Consider the following 21,671-nt stretch of genomic DNA (forward strand, 5'->3'; position numbering starts at 1 on the left):
ACCCCAACAGTTCAATACCATCTAGTATTGTTGCTATAGAAACCTACAGTATACCTTCACCCCAACAGTTCCATACCATCTAGTATTGTTGCTATAGAAACCTACAGTATACCTTCACCCCAACAGTTCAATACCATCTAGTATTGTTGCTATAGAAACCTACAGTATACCTTCACCCCAACAGTTCAATACCATCTAGTATTGTTGCTATATAAACCTACAGTATACCTTCACCCCAACAGTTCAATACCATCTAGTATTGTTGCTATATAAACCTACAGTATACCTTCACCCCAACAGTTCAAAACCATCTAGTATTGTTGCTATAAAACCTACAGTATACCTTCACCCCAACAGTTCAATACCATCTAGTATTGTTGCTATAGAAACCTACAGTATACCTTCACCCCAACAGTTCAATACCATCTAGTATTGTTGCTATAGAAACCTACAGCATACCTTCACCCCAACAGTTCAATACCATCTAGTATTGTTGCTATAGAAACCTACAGTATACCTTCACCCCAACAGTTCAATACCATCTAGTATTGTTGCTATAGAAACCTACAGTATACCTTCACCCCAACAGTTCAATATCGTCTAGTATTGGTGCTATAGAAAGCTACAGTATACCTTCACCCCAACAGTTCAATATCATCTAGTATTGTTGCTGTAGAAACCTACAGTATACCTTCACCCCAACAGTTCAATACCATCTAGTATTGTTGCTATAGAAACCTACAGTATACCTTCACCCCAACAGTTCAATACCATCTAGTATTGTTGATATAGAAACCTACAGTATACTTCACCCCAACAGTTCAATACCATCTAGTATTGTTGCTATATAAATCTACAGTATACCTTCCTCCCAACAGTTCAATACCATCTAGTATTGTTGCTATAGAAACCTACAGTATACCTTCACCCCAACAGTTCAATACCATCTAGTATTGTTGCTATAGAAACCTACAGTATACCTTCCTCCCAACAGTTCAATACCATCTAGTATAGTTGCTATAGAAACCTACAGTATACCTTCCTCCCAACAGTTTAATATCATCTAGCATTGTTGCTATAGAAACCTACAGTATACCTTCACCCCAACAGTTCAATACCATCTAGTATAGTTGCTATAGAAACCTACAGTATACCTTCCTCCCAACAGTTTAATATCATCTAGCATTGTTGCTATAGAAACCTACAGTATACCTTCCTCCCAACAGTTCAATACCATCTAGTATTGTTGCTATATAAATCTACAGTATACCTTCCTCCCAACAGTTCAATACCATCTAGTATTGTTGCTATAGAAACCTACAGTATACCTTCACCCCAACAGTTCAATACCATCTAGTATAGTTGCTATAGAAACCTACAGTATACCTTCCTCCCAACAGTTTAATATCATCTAGCATTGTTCAGGACTGACAGTAGTCTGTGTACATTGCTTCACCTGGATTACAGTGAGTACGGTTTAGCAAAAGAAGAATGTAAGAAGATTTTTGAAAATGAACATTTTGATGATTCTTAGTGATATTTTTGGTTGTTTACAATGACCCGGGATGTGGGCTGAAAGGAACTTTGGTATGGTCTGCACACATAAAAACCTTTTGTTCTGGTGCACAACATTTCAAATCCTTTCATCTTAATGTGAGAATAAATGTGTATAATATCTTGATATTAGAAGAAATAAATAAGGCGATAAGTGACAAAATAACCATTATTTAATGACCGGTACAGATCGTCTCATCTGGGTACGTTGTATAAAGAATTATACAAAATGCCCCATTAGAGCCCAGTCATACCGAGTGAGAGAGCGAGAGTGAGAAGACAAACTTGCTCATTCTGTGGCCTGGCCCCCGGCTCTCTGCTCGCCAGTCCTCAGCTAGCTGAACTATTATTATCCTGTTCACTAAGGCACAGGTGGTGATTTACCTAACTTGATTTGGTCTTTAAGGCGCTCCGGTCGTTTAGGTGCCATCCGCCCGGAGAGAGAAAGCTGCAGTGAATAAAACCAAATGATTTGGCCCCCTCAAGCCTCATCCTGCAATCCCCTCCGCTGGTTGGAGGACCTGGTGGAAATGATAAAAATACATATATTTACAGTATATATACAGCACATATACCTTTAGCATCCTATTTCAACTGGACTCCAGGTGCATTGTCAAATCAACTAATCTAATCTAAATTCCACCCCTCAAACCCAATCCCGCTGCCCCCTCAACCCTATCCATGACCCCTTCTACCCTGCTTACCCAATAGGCTGCCACAGCCGATTAATGAATATGTCCCACGACAATGATATCAATCAAGGTAGCCTGTCTTTTACAATATGTACAGAACTACCATTAGAGACAGTTAATGGATGCTTTTAAAAGCAGGTCTCCGTACCAGGGCTTCCTTGGATATGACTGGAGAGTGTATCTGCCATCAACTGCATGTTACACTGACTAGATAAATTGAAAGGATTGTTTAACACCTTTAATGTGTAATATGGAAGGATCACATGTGGATCTACAGGTCTTTGGGGTCTTTCCATAGGTGCCAATGTACGTGTGTTTGCTTACTGGGTGATGTCAACAGACACTGACATTGTCATAATGGTACACACGCAGGTGCACAGACACACACACACACGCGCACACAAACAAGCACACGCACGCACGCACGCATGCACGCACACACACACACACACACACGCACACACGCCCCCCCACACACACACACAGTGAAAAGTGTTCATAACAACACTTTCCTTTCATTGCTCACGTACACCATACAGCTCCTTGGTATTATATTTAGCCTCCTGAAAAATGTGATGAAAAATCTACTTATGGGGATTACACTACCCGACCAAAAGTATGTGGACACCTGCTCAACGAACATCTCATTTCAAAATCATGGACATTAATATGGAGTTGGTCCCCTCTTTGTGGCTATAACAGCCTCCCTTCTTCTGGGAAGGCTTTCCACTAGATGTTGGAACATTGCTCTGGGGACTTTCTTCAAATTTCTTTCAATATTCACCTAAAATGACATCCCCAAATCTAATCAAATCAAATCAAATCAAATGTTATTTGTCACATACACATGGTTAGCAGATGTTAATGCGAGTGTAGCGAAATGCTTGTGCTTCTAGTTCCGACAATGCAGTAATAACCAACAAGTAATCTAGCTAACAATTCCAAAACTACTACCTTATAGACACAAGTGTAAGGGGATAAAGAATATGTACATAAAGATATATGAATGAGTGATGGTACAGAGCGGCATAGGCAAGATACAGTAGATGGTATTGAGTGCAGTATATACATATGAGATGAGTGTGTAAACAAAGTGGCATAGTTAAAGTGGCTAGTGATACATGTATTACATAAAGATGCAGTAGATGATATATAGTACAGTACATACATATACACATGAGATGAATAATGTAGGGTATGTAAACATTATATTAGGTAGCTGCCTGTAGCTCAGGACCTGAAGCAAGGATGTGCATATTCTTGATACTATTTGAAAGGAAACACTTTGAAGTTTGTGGAAATGTCACTCATTCATATATCCTTATGTACATATTATTTATCCCCTTACACTGTGTATAAGACAGTAGTTTTTTTGGAATTGTTAGTTAGATTACTTGTTCGTTATTACTGCATTGTCGGAACTAGAAGCACAAGCATTTCGCTACACTCGCATTAACATCTGCTAACCATGTGTATGTGACAAATCAAATTTGATTTGATTTGATTTGATTTGATGTGAAATTAACGTAGGATAATATAACACATTAGATCTGGTAAAAGATAGTCCAAACATTCAATTTTTTTTGTGCCATCATCTTTGAAACGCAAGAAAAAGGCTGTCAATTTAGGAATTTAGGTGTAATTTAGATGTTGTCCACAAGATGGTCACAGTGTGTGATGAAAGTTTTAGACTGATCCAGTGTATAATTACAATACTACACTTTGTATCAAGTCTGCCAGGAGTTGGCCCAAATGTCCTGAAATTGTCAATTTATACATTTTCAAGTACATAAGTATAGAGAACATACAAATATTCTATGGTTGTATTTTTTTTTAGTTTACACACTCCCAGAAATGTCATGCATGATGAATTAGTAGTTTCCCTACAGGAAAGACACATCTAGATGACCGGGCTGGGTGGGTGTAACTGTAGAACCCAGTTCCTACATGGGAATACAAAAATTATTTTTTTCAAACAAAACTACACTTTATCTCTGGGACCGTCAGGATGACAAATCAGACCCAGATTACTGAATGTAAGTACATTATTTACCTTCAGAGGTGAATGTATCAAACCAGTTGCTGTGATAAAAGTGTTATGTTGTTGTGCACTATCCTCAAACTATAGCCTGGTATTTTTTTTCAGTAACAGTCACTGTAAATTGGACACTGCAATTAGATTAACAAGAATATAAGCTTTCTGCCCATATAAGAAACGTCTATGTCCCGGAAAGTTATCGCATACTGAGCAACAACCGTCCCGGTACAGGGACACCGATCCCGTAGAGCGGCTATTCCCAAACTGGGGTGCACGTACCCCCAAGGGTATGCGCAATGCCGTTTCAAACACTCCATTTAGATTTTACAACAGAGCTAAACATTTGTGTGATGTTTTTTTCTCGCCTGAGTAGCTCCTTTTCACTGCCAAAAATAAAATGAAACGTAGTCTAGTGTTCAGTGAAATATCAACACAATGTCAAATACAGGTAGTCTAGTCAAATAATTAACATCCAATCACATTAACTATTACTCTCTCGCGGGAATTCTACTAATGGTCCGTACGTAGCCAAACGTATCTGCTGCTCATTCCGTTTGCTCGGAAATTGATAAATGGTTAAAAAAAGTAAGGCCTGTGTCCATAGAGGTACATATGACCAGCTCTACTGGTAGTACTGCTACAACCATTTTATTTTTTATTTTGTTATTTCACTGCTTTGCTTTATCTATGCCAGGTCGCAGTTGTAAATGAGAACTTGTTCTCAACTAGCCTACCTGGTTAAATAAAGGTGAAATATATCAAATACAAAAAACAGATACCTATGTATTTGTATTTTTCCACATATTCTAAGTCAGAACCGTCCAGAGCAGTGATGCTGGGCGGGTGGGCAGGTGTGGGCAGCGATCAGTTGAAGAGCATGCATTTAAGAGCAGTTGGAGGCCACGGAAGGAGTGTTGTATGGCATTGAAGCTCGTCTGGAGGTTAGATAACACAGTGTCCAAAGAAGGACCAGAGGTATACAGAATGGTGTCATCTGCGTAGAGGTGGATCAGAGAGTCACCAGCAGCAAGAGCGACATCATTGATGTATATAGAGAAAAGAGTCGACCCGAGGATTGAACCCTGTGGCACCCCCATAGAGACTGCCAGAAACAAGCCCTTTGACACACTGAACTCTGTCTGAGAAGTAGTTGGTGAACCATGCGAGGCTGTCATTTGAGAAACCAAGGCTGTTGAGTCTGCCAATAAGAGTGTGGTGATTGATAGAGTAGAGTCGAAAGCCTTGGCCTAGTTGATGAATACAGCTGCACAGTATTGTCTCTTATCGATGGGGGTTCTCTGACATTCTCTTCTGCAAACAATTGTAAACCAGGACAACAGGAGAGGATATTTTTTATGTACTGGACAGCTTTGTGACATAAAATGGACTTTGGTGGTCAAGATGTGTTGTTATCTGTACTGATGGAGCAAAGCCATGACAGGGAGACATAGTGGAGTGGTAACGCACGTTCAAGCAGTTGCTCCCGACGCCACTTGGGCACACTGCAGCATCCACCGAGGGGCTCTTGCTGCCAAGGGAATGCCTGACAGCTTGAAAGACATTTTGGACAGTACAGTGAAAATGATTAACTTTGTTAAAGCAAGGCCCGTGTATTTTCTGCGTAATGCAATGATATCGGCAGCGACCATGTAACGCTTTTGCAACATACAGAAGTGCGCTGGTTATCAAGGAGCAAAGTATTGACACGTTTTCTTGAAGAGAGACAAGCTTAAAGTTTTCTTTACTGACCATAATTTTCACTTGTCTGACCGCTTGCATGATGATGAGTTATTCACAGGATTTGCCTTATCTGGGTGATGTTTTTTCTCACCTGAATGATCTGAATCTAGGATTACAGGGACTCTCCACAACTATATTCAATGTGCGGGACCAAATTGAGGCTATGAGTAAGAAGTTCTTCTCTGCTCTTCTCTGTCTGCATTAACAAGAACAACACACAGGTCTTTCCATCATTGTATGATTTGTTTGTGTGCAAATGAACTCAAGCTCACGGACAATGTCAAATGCGATATAGCGAACCACCTGAGTGAGCTGGGTGTGTAATTACGCAGGTACTTTCCCAAAATGGACGACACAAACAAATAGATTCGGTATCCCTTTCATGGCCTGCCTCCAGTCCACTTACCTATATCTGAACAAGAGAGCCTCATCAAAATTGCAACAAGCGGTTGTGTGAAAATTGAATTTAATCAGAAGCCACTGCCAGATTTCTGGATTGGGCTGCAGTCAGTATCCTGCCTTGGCAAATCGCGCTGTTAAGATTACAACCCAACATTGCAGAGTTATGGGCATCCTTTCAAACACACCCTTCTCATTAATCTGTGGAGAGTTATTCACAATTTCTGATGAACAAATAAGGTATTAAATGTAAAATGGCTAAATAAAGAGCAAAATGATTTATTATTATTGTATTATTATTTGTGCCCTGGTCCTATAAGAGCTCTTTGTCACTTCCCACGAGCCGGGTTGTAACAAAAACTCACACTCATTCCTCTGTTTTAATAAATATATTGTATAGTGTGTGTGTGGCAGACTTACAATGATGGCAAAATACAACATTTGAGATTGAGCTGACCCTGGTGCTAGAGGGTGTACACAGCTGGAGGTTAAACGTTTGAAGGGGTACGGGACTATAAAAAGTTTGGGAACCACTGCCATAAAGGTTAAACAGGGTCCTTTCATCGACGTTTTGGGAGGAAATAATTAGCCAAAAAGGTGAGAAACATAAGCTTCTGAGGTGATGACTAGAACAGGCAGTTACCACCTCAGGGAGGATGAATTAATAGCTGACATTTACTTCTTCAAACTGATCTTTTGTTGTTTGACTTGCACAGATAAGCAAGCACCTTGCCCCACCTCTAGCATGTTGAAGTTAGCAACCACCTCTAGCATGTTGAAGTTAGCCCCACCTCTAGCATGTTGAAGCTAGCCACACATTTAGCATGTTGAAGTTTGCCCCACCTCTAGCATGTTGAAGTTAGCTCCACCTCTAGCATGTTGAAGTTTGCCCCACCTCTTGCATGTTAAGGCTGACCCCACCTCTTGCATGTTGAAGTTAGCCTCACCTCTAGCATGTTAAAGTTAGCCTCACCTCTAGCATGTTGAAGCTATCCCCATCTCTAGAATGTTGAAGTTAGCCACCTCTCTACCATGTTGAAGTTAGTCCTACCTCTAGCATGTTCTCCTTAGCCCCATCTATAGCATGTTGAAGTTTTCCCCACCTCTAGCATGTTGAAGTTAGCCCCGCCTCTAGCATGTTGAAGTTAGCCCCGCCTCTAGCATGTTGAAGCTAGCCCAACCGCTAGCATGTTAGGGCTAGCACCCCTCTCTCATGTTGACGCTGGCCCCACCTCTAGCATGTTGATGTTAGCCTCACCTCTAGCATGTTGAAGCTATTCCCACCTCTAGCATGTTGAAGTTTTCCCCACCTCTAGCATGTTGAAGCTAGCCACACATCTAGCATGTTGAAGCTAGCCACACATCTAGCATGTTGAAGTTAACCCCACCTCTAGCATATTGAACTTAGCCCCACCTCTAGCATGTTGAAGTTAGCCCCACCTATAGCATGTTGAAGTTCGCCCCACCTCTAGCATGTTGAAGTTAGCCCCACCTCTAGCATGTTGAAGCTAGCCCCACCTCTAGCAGGTTGAATTTTGCCCCACATTTAGCATGTTGAAGCTGGCCCCTCCTGTAGCATGTTGAAGTTAGCCCCACCTCTAGGATGTTGAAGTTTGCCCACCTCTAGCATGTTGAAGCTAACCCCACCTCTAGCATGTTAGGGCTAGCACCCCTTTCGCGTGTTTAAGCTAACACCGCTCTAGCGTGTTAGGGCTAGCACCCATCTAGCATTTTTTTGCTAGCCCCACCTCTATCATCTTAAAGCTAGCTGCTAGCCCCACCTATAGCATGTTGAAGCTAGCCCCATGTCAAGCATGTTAAAGCTTGCTAGCTTGAGCAGACATCCGCAGCATTTACTATGAATGTAATATCCGGGAAAGTTGTGGAAACGACGCATTTGCTAGTCCAACGGCCCTTTGAATGAATCCCAGCCTACGTGTGCCCAATGTTGGGTGTGAAAGGAAATGGATGGGAAATGGACTGTACACAACGGACATCCATGTGATTTTGTCAAAGTCCAAAATGTTTTACAAGAATTGTCCTTTTTACCTCTCCATCAAAGTGATACATATTATTTTCACCCCATCCAAGGTGTTTGCATACATAAGTACTACTCTGACGACTAAGATAAAGTAATTACTTATTGAGTTAGTTGGAAATAGGAGTCTTTTTAAGCTATAGTTCATAATGCATGACCATTTTTACAAAATATTTGAATATTTCTGTTGTGCCAGGTTAACATTACTCCCACTGTTGTGTACTGTTGCCTTCTCTGTTTGGAACTTCCACAGCGCTCTCAGCTAACTTGCATGACCTCACGTTGCATAAGGCTTACTATATACAGGGGTGTCTGAGAGGAGTGAGCCTGTACAGAACCGCATATACCATTTAGCAAAAAGCTTTTTCACAATTCAGCTATTTTAGGGAAGTCCCAATATGAGCATACTTAACCATACCATGTACTATTGTGTATTTCATGAATAAAAAATGGGACACATTTCAAGGGGGAATGTTAAGAAAACCTCTCAGATCAGTCAGATATCAGAGTGAATGCATATCTTTTGCATGTATAAATAAACAATCACCATGGCTGACAAAAAAAACACATGATGATTCCCATCCAGGGAAAACTCAGGCAATTTGCGCAGAACCATATTTTTTTGTCAGTTCTATTTGCTGGATATCAATCCTGGCCTGTTTCTCAGTGGTCGGTACTAGACGGCTATTTAATGTTTTATAGATGACTCCCTCCTGAAATAAATTAATATGTGGTGGAAAATGAGAACAATGAAAGATGAAATGAATGAGAATGGGGTCTGGGCTGTTGCTGTACCGTTGGAAGCATGCTAGTCATACATACAGTCAGGTCCAAAGTTGCCGGTGACGTGCATTGCCAAAGAGCTCTGTTTTCATGTCATGTAAACATAGCACCGCCTGGAGTTTGATAAACGGCATTGGCACTTGGATTGCAACCGGTGCTATGGTCAGATGACATGAAAACAAAAGCATCTACGGTAAAATATGGTGGTGGATCTTTAATGTTATGGGGCTATTTTGCTTCCACTGGTCCTTGGGTCCTTGTTAAGGTCAACGACATCATGAACTTTATAAAACACCAGGACATTTTAGTCCAAAACCGGAGCCGCAAGTGGAGCTTCCAGCACAACAATAACCCCAGGCGCTGATCAAAATCCACAAAGAAATGGTTAATTGACCTCTAAATCAACATTTTGCAATGGCCATCTCAGTCTCCGGACATGAATCCCATTGAAAACATGTGGTTTGAATTGAAGAGATCGGTCCAATGTGTTCTCCAATATCATAATATTTGATTATATGCAGTCTTTTTATTCTCATCTTTATCAAAGGTGCCAATCATTTTGAACCTGACTCTACAACCTCCATTTAGACTGCAGACTGAAGACACAGGGACAGAGGGACCAGGACTGAAATTGCAGGGTTGTGATCAAAAATCAGGATAGAGGCATTGGTGGTTCTCATCCGAGTCATCTTCGCAACGTATGTTATCATCAGATTCAGACACAGGTCAGGCCATCTGGGTCGAGATTCAAGATCAATTGTTTTAAATTAGGCTGCTTGCAGGGTGCCTACAGATGTGTGACCAGATTTGGTACGCAGTGTTATGACGTTTTTGTCTGGTTGAAAACTGGGTGCAACGTTTTGAGGTCTTTTTGGAGGTTGTATGGAGATTGTCTGGAGGTCATCGTCATGACCTCTGCTTTCAATCAATCTCTAACCTAAACATATGGTCTGTCAGTCGTCAGCCTGACATCATTACGCTGCGTTTTGTACAGAATACTGTGTTGCTGGTCAATCAGAACAACTCAATGTTTGATATTATAGAGGCTGTAAGAATAAAGACTTCATTTCTCAGACCATACTGTGGTAATAATAGATGAAAATCGCGTTCTCAACAAACAAAATGCCAGATAAGAAAGAGAAATTGTATATCGTCAAGACATGGCAAATACAACGACAACAACAGTACGGCAGCATCAGAATGCTGTGACCGGGAGATACTCTGCTGGGGTGCATCCAAAGTGGCACCCTATTCCCAACACAGTTTACTGCTTTTTCCTAGAGACCTATGGTCCTGGTCAAAAGTATTGCACTATATGGGAATAGGGTGCCATTCGAATGCATCCCTGACCTTAAAAGCAACGTGTACTCGGAGCCTCTGCAGCCCATTAGGACAGCCAGGGGAAGAAGGCAACAATACAAGCAATACACACACAAACACACACACCACTAACAAGAAGAAGCTGCTAGCTAGAGCACTAACACACTCTAATCCCTTTCTACATTGTACAGTGTGCGCCAGCAGTGGTATAAAGTACTTAATTAAAAAATACTTTAAAGTACTACTTAATATTTTTTTGTGGTATCTGGACATTACTATTCATATTTTTGACAACTTTTACCTTTACTTCACTACATTCCTAATTAAATGATGTACTTTTTACTCCATACATTTTCCCTGACACCCAAAAGTACACATTACATTTTCAATGCTTAGCAGGACAGGGAAATGGTCCAATTCACACACTTATACAGTATATAACCTTTATTTAACTAGGCAAGTCAGTTAAGAACAAATTCTTATTTACAATGACAGCCTACTAGGGAACAGTTGGTTAACTGCCTTGTTCATGGACTCAATCCAGCAACCTTTTGGTTACTGGCCCAATGCTCTAACCACTAGGCTACCTGCCGCCCCACTTATCAAGAACATCTCTGGTCATCCCTACTGCCTCTGATCTGGTACATTCATTAAACACTTATGCCTTATTTGTAAATGATGAATGAGTGTTGGAATGTGCCCCAGGCTATCTGAAAAAAATCAAATAAAAATGGTGCCGTTTGGTTTGCTTAAAGTTTTTGCCGATTGCTTACATACTGAAAGTGAATGCTTAGACAAAAGCATCAAACCCTTAACTTGTGTAACCATGCCTTAAACAAAGGCACCAAAAATACAAACACATTTTCTGCTTTGCACTTTGTTTGCAATTCTGCAACACACTTGTAAAACACTACACAATGAGTCTTACGTTAGACACTTCGTTCAATAATTAAATCACTTGCAATCATTGGGAAAACACTTATATTCTTAATGCAAAACATACCTGAAATTGGCAACACACACAAACAAACATGAAAACACTACAAATAGAGCTCAGGAAAGCTCACCTCTTTTGTGAGAACTTTGCAAACATGGAGGGAGTGAGAGCGAGAGGAAGAGGAAGAGGTAGAGGAAGAGGAAGAAAGAGAGGAGTAGGACGAGGACAAGAACAAAGAAGGGGACCAGGCAATAGACGGAGACATATTTCTGACGACATTAGGGTCACTTTGATGGACCATGTCTTAAATCATGGCCTGACGATGAGGGAGTCCAGCCCAATCTTAGCCACTACACGGCAGCATCCATAATACGGACATTTAGACTGGAGAACAGGTATGTCTTCAACTTTCTACACTAGACTGTACGCATGTAATTGTCATTCTGCATCACAGTACAATGTAGTCCTACAATATATACTCGGTGAATAAAAAATAGGTATAGTGCTGTGAAGTACATGTAATACAGTTGTGATGTTACTGTGTACAGTATGACAGTACAATATGTAAAAAAGAACCTAACCAATGACATCATACTGTTGTATTTTCTAGAGAACTGCCAGACGACCTCCTGAGGGTGAAAGGCCACGTCTGTTCACCATGAACAGGAACTGGCCGTTGTCAATCTAGTGTTGGCAAACAACACCATCCGCCTACATCAACTACGAGAGCAAATCATCGCAGATCACACAACATTCCATAATATCAACCATGTCAGTATGTCGACACTCTTCGGCGTCTTGCGTCAACACCAACTTACGATGAAGCAGCTGTACAGGGTTCCATTTGAGAGGAACAGTGTTAGAGTCAAAGACCTTCACTGTGACGATGTGTTAGTGTCACTGTACTATACTGTAATACAGTAATGGCAGTAGATTGTGTCCTTTTGGCACTGTATAGATGCATTCAGACAAAGCATTATGTGACCTAGGCAGGTGCCCCCATTCTGGGGGTGGGGGGCTGTCTGTCGGGGCACCTGCCTTGCCTGTAGCATGTAGTTTTGACTGAATGTGTCTGACCCAACCTACCCCCCACTCCCATCCTTGTGTGAAAATGTAGACATTGTAGTCCTGTGTTTTGAGGTATACACATTCACGATACAGTGTATGCATTTTCTGTTACAGAGAGTCCAGGACTTTGATGCAACTGTACAGCCTCATGAGTTCATTTTCATTGATGAAGCTGGATTCAATCTAGCTAAAACCAGGCGTCGGTGCCGAAATGTTATAGGACAAAGAGCCGTTGTGAATGTCCCTGGGCAGCAGGGGGGAAATGTCACCTTGTGTACCCCCATTAGTCTGCAAGGAGTTCTCCATTACCATGCCACCCTCGGTCCCTACAATACTGCACACATAATCATATTTCTGGATGCACTACATAATGCAGTTGTACAGGACGGACCAGAGCAGCCCAGGTTTGTTGTCATCTGGGATAATGTTAGTTTCCACCAGGCTGCTCCGGTCAGGGACTGGTTCACCAACCACAATAAATTCATAGTTGTGTACTTGCTCCCTTACTCCACATTTCTCAATTCGATTGAGGAATTATTTTCTGCTTGGCGTTGGAAAGCGTTTGAACGCCAACCACATGCCCGCCTGCCTCTTCTGCAAGCAATGGTAGAGGCATGCGGAGACATTGAGTTGGGGGTCAGTCCAGGGTTGGCGACATTTTCCCCGTTGCCTAGCCAGGGATGACATTGCTTCATGTGGATGAGGTGATGTGGCCAGACCCTAATAGAAGGCGGGATCCATAAACCATCCACACCCATCCCATACAATCCCATACAAAAATATTTTTGGTTTATCATTGCACTGTAATTTTACTATTTTTGTTTCCTTGAGGTTACAGTAACATATTGTATTGACGACTGTACTGTAATTCTACTATTCTTTGTGTTTTCTTGTTGTACAAACCTGCAATGGCAAAACAAATAAGCTGAATATATTTTTTTCAAAAGCCTTTCTATTTTTGTGTTTATTGAAATGTGAGTAAATGTACTGTACTGGAACAATCTTTCACAGAAGCCTGTATGAGAACAAAAAGGTATACAAAGTACTAAAGACAGTGTTTTGTATAAAGTACATCAGTGTGTTGTTGCTGCTTTGAAAGAGTCATTCAAACGGTGCATGTGGGTATCATTTTGTTGGAAAAATGCCATTTAGAAAAAGGATTGTAAGGTTTTGATTGCAGAGATTCATTTTGACATAGAAGTGAGATGCTTATCTCCAAGTGTTATGTCTTATTTGGCTTGTGGGGAGAGTTTTGACACAATGAGACAAATTCTGCAACAAGTGTGTAAGCAATCACAAAAAACTGTAATATAAGCAATTTTAAATTATGTTATGCTTTTTACTTTTGATAGTTAGGTATATTTTAACAATTACATTTACTTTTGTTACCTAAGTATATTTAAAACCATACCATTTTCTATTAAGGTATCTTTACCTTTACTCAAGTATGACAATAGTATACTTTTTCCAACACTATGCACCAGACCCCTCTCTGCTCCTCCAGGCTGTGTGTGTGTGTGGCATATACCCTGTAGGAGATTCACCAGGATATTGATTACCAACACTGTGCAAAACAGGCCCTCAGTAATGATTGAATATGAGTTGACTGATTGTTGGTTAGTTACTGTGCATGCCTGCATTGTCACGTCCTGACCTTAGTTCCTTTTTTATGTCTCTATTTTAGTTTGGTCAGGGTGTGAGTTGGGGTGGGCATTCTATGTTTTTTTCTGTGTGTGATATTTCTTTGTGTTTGGCCTGGAATGGTTCCCAGTCAGAGGCAGCTGTCAATCGTTGTCTCTGATTGAGAACCATACTTAGGTAGCCTGTTTTCCCACTTTTGTTTGTGGGTGGTTATTTTCCGTTTCAGTGTTTTCACCATACGGGACTGTTTCAGTTTACCTTTATTCTCTTGTTCGTTTGTATTCAGTGTTCAGTCTATTAAAGGTATCATGAACACGTACCACGTTGCGCTTTGGTCTACTCCTTTTTCCACCAATGAAAATCGTTACATGCATGTGTGTGTGTATGTGAGTGAGCACCTGCATGTGTGTGTGCGCACCTGCATGTGTGTGTGCGCACCTGAATGTGTGTGTGCGCACCTGCATGTGTGTGTGTGCAAGTGTCTGTGTTTCTAAGTGTGTGTGTGTGTGTACATGCTAGCATGTTAGAGGAAGAATATGTTGATGTTCTGGGTTGAATATTTGTCCATCGAACTGTGTACAAGTGTATTGAGGGTAGTTTAAATAAATTTGACTATATTGAGTTGGGCTCTGTTCCATTTCTTTGCTAGGATGCCTTCATGACACCAAGATTTGGCTGAAGTGTTCTGGGTCACTAAACCTTCTTTATGAATCATTGATTTTGTACATCAGCAACAAAACAGACAATGCCTGTGTGCCGAATGCTACCCTATTCTCATCGAATGTCACCAAGAACGCAGTGGTTTCCATCATTCTTAATTGAAAGAAATTTGGAACCACCAAGACTCTTCCTAGAGCTGTCCGCCCGGTCAAACTGAGCATTGGGGGTGCCTTGGTCCAGCCAGAGCCCGGACTTGAACCCAATATCTGGAGAGACCTGAAAATAGCTGTGCAGCAACGCTCCCCATCCAACCTGACAGAGCTTGAGAGAATATGCAGAGATGAATGGGAGAAACTCCCCAAATACAGTTGCTGTAATACTGCTAAAGGTGTTTCAACAAAGAACTCAGTCGGAATACTTATGTCAATATGATATTTCATGTTTTTGTGTTGAATAATTTAGCAAACATTTGTAAAAACATATTTTTTATTTTTGTCATTATGGGGTATTGTGTTTACATTGTGGAGGAAAAAAAATTGAATACATTTTGGACGAGAACCACACATGTCATTTTGACACAACTTGCAGACTTGTTTACGTGCTGCTGTGCATTTTGTTGCTAACCTTACTCTGCTACCTGACAACTTTACGGTTTTTACTTTTTAATTACCATTTATATTTTTAGCTTTCCCTCACTCAACTTCTTTTTTTTTCATTCAACTTTTTCGCTCCAGACGCTTTATCTGGACGTGGTTCGTCAGGACCTCCACCAGCCGAAGCTAAGTAGTAACATTAACATGATACCTTCTTATTGCAGTCGCTGTGCAGTCATAATATACAAGAGAATGATCGTCTTATGGCGAGGATAGCTGTGCTGCAAGCCCAGCTTCAGATGCAATCGTTAGGCAAGGGTAATTTCAGTGTAGCAAAGGATGAAACCGCGCCTGTGCCACCAGTAAGTACAGATAGTAGTATAAATCCCCTCACACAGTCCCCGCAGCCGGACAACTTTCTCATGGCTTCTGGAGGGAAATGCTGTGGGAATGCTCAACCGGTGTCGCTCATTCAGCCGACAGAAACTTTCAACCGGTTCTCCCCATTAAGCAGCGAGTCGGAGTCAGAGGCCGAGCCTTCTCTGGTCTCTACTCCTCCCTTTACGGGGTCTGAGACGCCGAAGCTTCCCACCATTAGCTCTGACAAATTGAAAACCCTAGTCATTGGTGACGCCATTACCCACAGTATTAGACTTAAAATGAATCATCTAGCAATCATACACTGTTTACCAGGGGGCAGGGCTACCGACGTTAAGGCTAATCTGAAGATGGTGCTGGCTAAAGCTAAAACTGGCGAGTGTAGAGAGTATAGAGATATTGTTATCCATTTCGGCACCAACGATGTTAGGATGAAACAGTCAGAGGTCACCAAGCGCAACATAGCTTGAGCGTGTAAATCAGTTAGAAAGATGTGTCGGCATCGAGTAATTGTCTCTGTGATGAGCTCTACAGCAGTCTCACAACTCAATCGCTGGTTGAAAACGGTTTTCTGCCCCTCCCAAAAGGGGCGGCAGGGTAGCCTAGTGGTTAGAGTGTTGGACTAGTTATCGGAAGGTTGCAAGTTCAAACCCCCGAGCCGACAAGGTACAAATCTGTCATTCTGCCCCTGAACAGGCAGTTAACCCACTGTTCCTAGGCTGTCATTGAAAATAAGAATTTGTTCTAAACTGACTTGCCTAGTTAAATAAAGGTAAAAAGATAGAATTTGTAGATAATTGGCCCTCTTTTTAGGACTCACCCACAAACAGGACCAAGCCTGTCCTGTTGAGGAGTGATGGACTCCATCCTAGCTGGAGGGGTGCTCTCATCTTATCTACGAACATAGACAGGGCTCTAACTCCCCTAGCTCCACAACGAAATAGAGTACAGGCCAGGCAGCAGGCTGTCAGCCAGCCTGCCAGCTTAGTGAAGTCTGCCACTAGCACAGGCAGTGTAGTCAGCTCAGCTATCCCTAATGAGACCGTGTCTGTGCCTCAACCTAGGTTGGGCAAAACTAAACATGGCGGTGTTCACCTTAGCAATCTCACTAGAAAAAATACCTCCTCAATTCCTGCCATTATTGAAAGAGATTGTGATACCTCACATCTCAAAATAGGGCTACTTAATGTTAGATCCCTCACTTCCAAGGCAGTTATAGTCAATGAACTAATCACTGATCCTAATATTGATGTGATTGGCCTGACTGAAACATGGCTTAAGTCTGATGAATTTACTGTATTAAATGAGGCCTCACCTTCTGGTTACACTAGTGACAATATCCCCCGCGCATCCCGCAAAGGCGGAGGTGTTGCTAACATTTACGATAGCAAATTTCAATTTACAAAAAAGTCTGAATGAAATCTATGTAGCCTACTCAATCACTTTTTATAGCTACTGTTTACAGGCCTCATGGGCCATATACAGCGTTCCTCACTGAGTTCCCTGAATTCCTATCGGACCTTGTAGTCATGGCAGATAATATTCTAATTTTTGGTCACTTTAATATTCACATGGAAAAGTCCACAGACCCACTCCAAAACGCTTTCGGAGCCATCATTGACTCATTGGGTTTTGTCCAACATGTCTCCGGACCTACTCACTGCCACAGTCATACTCTGGACCTAGTTTTGTCCCATGGAATAAATGTTGTGGATCTTAATGTTTTTCCTCATAATCCTGTACTATCGGACCACCATTTTATTACGTTTGCAATCACAACAAATAATCTGCTCAAACACCGACAAAGGATCATCCAAACTTGTGCTATAAATCCTCAGACAACCCAGAGATTCCTTGATGCCCTTCCAGACTCCCTCTGCCTACCCAAGGACGTCAGAGGACAAAAATCAGTTAACCACCTAACTGAGGAACTCAATTTAACCTTGCACAATACCCTAGATGCAGTCGCACCCCTAAAAACTAAAAACATTTGTCATAAGAAACTAGCTCCCTGGTATACAGATAATATCCGAGCTCTGAAGCAAGCTTCCAGAAAATTGGAACGGAAATGGCGCCACACCAAACTGGAAGTCTTCCGAAAGACAGTACCGTGCAGTATCGAAGAGCCCTCACTGCTGCTCGATCATTCTGTTTTTCCAACTTAATAAGAACAATCCAACATTTAATTTTGATACTGTCGCAAAGCTAACTAAAAAGCAGCATTCCCCAAGAGAGGATGGCTTTCACTTCAGCAGTAATAAATTCATGAACTTCTTTGAGGAAAAGGTCATGATCATTAGAAAGCAAAATACGGACTCTTCTTTAAATCTGAGTATTCCTCCAAAGCTCAGTTGTCCTGAGTCTGCACAACTCTGCCAGGACCTAGGATCAAGGGAGACACTCAAGTGTTGTAGTACTATATCTCTTGACACAATGATGAAAATAATCATGGCCTCTTAACATTCAAGCTGCATACTGGACCCTATTCCAACTAAACTACTGAAAGAACTGCTTCCTGTGCTTGGCCCTCCTATGTTGAACATAATAAACGGCTCTCTATCCACCGGATGTGTACCAAACTCACTAAAAGTGGCAGTAATAAAGCCTCTCTTGAAAAAGCCAAACCTTGACCCAGAAAATATAAAAAACTATCGGCCTATATCAAATCTCCCATTTCTCTCAAAAAAATGTTGGAAAAAGCTGTTGCGCAGCAACTCACTGCATTTCTGAAGACAAACAATGTATACGAAATGCTTCAGTCTGGTTTTAGACCCCATCATAGCACTGAGACTGCACTTGTGAAGCTGGTAAATGACCTTATAATGGCATCAGTGCAGGTGGTAAATTACCTTAGTGCTGCTTTTGATACCATCGATCACCACATTCTTTTCAAATCAAATCAAATCAAATTTTATTTGTCACATACACATGGTTAGCAGATGTTAATGCGAGTGTAGCGAAATGCTTGTGCTTCTAGTTCCGACAATGCAGTAATAACCAACAAGTAATCTAACTAACAATTCCAAAACTACTGTCTTATACACAGTGTAAGGGGATAAAGAATATGTACATAAGGATATATGAATGAGTGATGGTACAGAGCAGCATAGGCAAGATACAGTAGCTGATATCGAGTACAGTAGATACGTATGAGATGAGTATGTAAACAAAGTGGCATAGTTAAAGTGGCTAGTGATACATGTATTACATAAGGATGCAGTCGATGATATACAGTACAGTATACAGTATACAGTATATAGTACAGTATATACGTATGCATATGAGATGAATAATGTAGGGTAAGTAACATTATATAAGTTAGCATTGTTTAAAGTGGCTAGTGATATATTTACATCATTTCCCATCAATTCCCATTATTAAAGTGGCTGGAGTGTGTGTGTAAAGAGCTCCACAACAGACAAATGAGATCCTCCTCAATGAGCTAAACACAGTGTGACAAATGGGTCAACTCTGGTCTGATTGTAATAACACAAACTATTCCGTTTTTCAGAATATTGTGAATAAGCATCTCACGGTTCGGTAGACACATTTTTTTGCAAACGTGCACAATTAAACTGCATTCCTTTCAGTGCACAGACCATCAATATCATCAAAGATCGGTTCAGCTTCAGAAAGAACACACACAATGGGTTGTATTTGACCGTAGAGAGGTGAGAAAAGGGAATCATTTTTACTACTTCTAGACATAACTGAAGACAAAATCCAAAAAGTGAACTCCTTCAGGAGATCCAATTTAGTTTGTCTTCATGGGACAATTTGATTGGATGAAGACATAATGCTAATTGCCAGGCAGTCATAATATGTGTTCCAAATGGCACCCTATTCCGTATATAGTGCAGTACTTTTTTTATGGGCCCTGGTCATAAGTAGTGCCCTAAATAAGGAATAGGGCGCCATTTGGGATTTAGTCCTGGTAGTGACCCTGCTAAAGAATCCAGGCCAGGGAGGATTCTAGTCTGAGTGTTATAGTGAGGAGGGTTGGGGCAGGGAGGCTGGAAAGGGAGGTGGATTGGGGGATGGAGGCTGGAAAGGGAGGTGGATTGGGGGAGGGAGGCTGGAAAGGGAGGTGGATTGGGGGAGGGAGGCTGGAAAGGGAGGTGGATTGGGGGAGGGAGGCTGGAAAGGGAGGTGGATTGGGGGAGGGAGGCTGGAAAGGGAGGTGGATTGGGGGAGGGAGGCTGGAAAGGGAGGTGGATTGGGGGAGGGAGGCTGGAAAGGGAGGGGATTGGGGGAGGGAGGCTGGAAAGGGAGGTGGATTGGGGGAGGGAGGCTGGAAAGGGAGATGGATTGCCTTGTGACAAATGAACATAAAAAGGCCCTGTGGTTCACACAAGCTCTATGAGAAAACCTCTCCCTCTACTGATATATTAATCTGTGGTCTCACCCACCGTTAGAGAGAGCTGTGATCTGATACCTTTCCGCAGCCCTGGACCACTCTCATTCACATAAAACTGAAGCAATTTAATTCAAAACAAGGGCTCTGTCCCTAACGGCACCCTATTCCCTATATAGAGCGCTACAGGGCTATGGTTAAAAGTATAGGGAACAGGGTGTCATTTGGGACGCAGGCAAGAACTTTATCTCCTCCTCCCTATTCACCCGTAATGTAAACCTGGGGAATATCACAGTGATTTTCTACTGCTGACGTGCAGGCTAGGTGGGATTTCATTGGCTCTAGGAGCATAAAGATGATCGTTAAGGTGAGGACGACAGAGAACAAGGTTTCTTTTAGTGCAATTAGTTTCATCCTATAAAATACTGTACCTTCTCTGTAATTACCAATCTAAATGTTATTCATCCACACTAGACTCTGAAGGTTTTATCTTCATTGTACAAAATATTTATTTTCATTTGACCCCCCCACCTTAAAAAAGCTCTCAACCTTAAAACAATAAATACATTGTCTGTAGGGCTTGTCACACCCTGATCTGGTTCACTTGTCCTTGTGATTGTCTTCACCCCCTCCAGGTATTGCTTATTATCCCCGATGTATATATCCCTGTGTTTCCTGTCTCTCTGTGCCAGTCTGTCAACCAGTGGTTTTCCTTGCTCCTATTTTTTCCCGTCTCTGTTTATTTCTAGTGCTCCTGGTTTCGACCCTTGCCTGTCCTGACTCCGAACCCGCCTGCCTGACCACTCTGCCTGTTCTGACTACCAGCCTGCCTATCCCTTTGTACTGTTCTGGTTTCTGACCCCTGCCTGGCCTAACCTCGAGACTGCCTATCGTCTGGTACTGTTTGGACTCTGACCTGGTTATGAGCTCTCGCCTGTCCCCGACCTGCCTTTGCCTACTCCCTTTGTTATAATTAAAATCAGAGCTTTACCATTTGCCTCCTGTGTCTACATTTGGGTCTCACCTTGTGCCCTTATAGGGTTTCACCGTGTGCCCTTGTGCCCATTTGGGTCTCACCTTGTGCCCTTATAGGGTTTCACCGTGTGCCCTTGTGCCCATTTGGGTCTCACCTTGTGCCCTTGTGCCCATTTGGGTCTCACCTTGTGCCCTTGTGCCCATTTGGGTCTTACCTTGTGCCCTTATAGAAACTTAGTTTAGGTCTTTGGTAAGACTTTGCAGGGATAAACAATATGAGGAAACTTAAATAATCAGCATGACTGTCACGCCCTGAACTGTTTCACCTGTATTGTGATTGTCTCCAACACCCACCAGGTCTCCCGTTACCTCGTTTATTTATACCTGTATTTTCTGTTGTCTGTTGCCAGTTTGTCATGTCCCGTCAAGTCCTACCAGCATGTGCCCATGTTTCCTGTGATGTTTTCTATTCTTCCCAGTTCTGACCATCCTGCCTGTCCT

General features: G+C 41.9%; 1 protein-coding gene across 1 annotated transcript in view; it reads left to right on the forward strand.

The window, feature by feature from the left end:
- The window catches only part of LOC121838937 (keratin-associated protein 5-11-like), a gene marked incomplete at its 3' end in the record, with an annotated part of 64,788 nt that overhangs the window by 10,671 nt on the left and 32,446 nt on the right, over nt 1-21,671 (forward strand). Inside the window, 1 exon segment of the mRNA XM_042294903.1 lies at nt 12,373-12,381. Coding sequence (XP_042150837.1) covers nt 12,373-12,381 — 9 coding nt within the window.

This window comes from Oncorhynchus tshawytscha, linkage group LG13 (assembly GCF_018296145.1).
Source record: "Oncorhynchus tshawytscha isolate Ot180627B linkage group LG13, Otsh_v2.0, whole genome shotgun sequence".
NCBI lineage: Eukaryota > Metazoa > Chordata > Actinopteri > Salmoniformes > Salmonidae > Oncorhynchus > Oncorhynchus tshawytscha.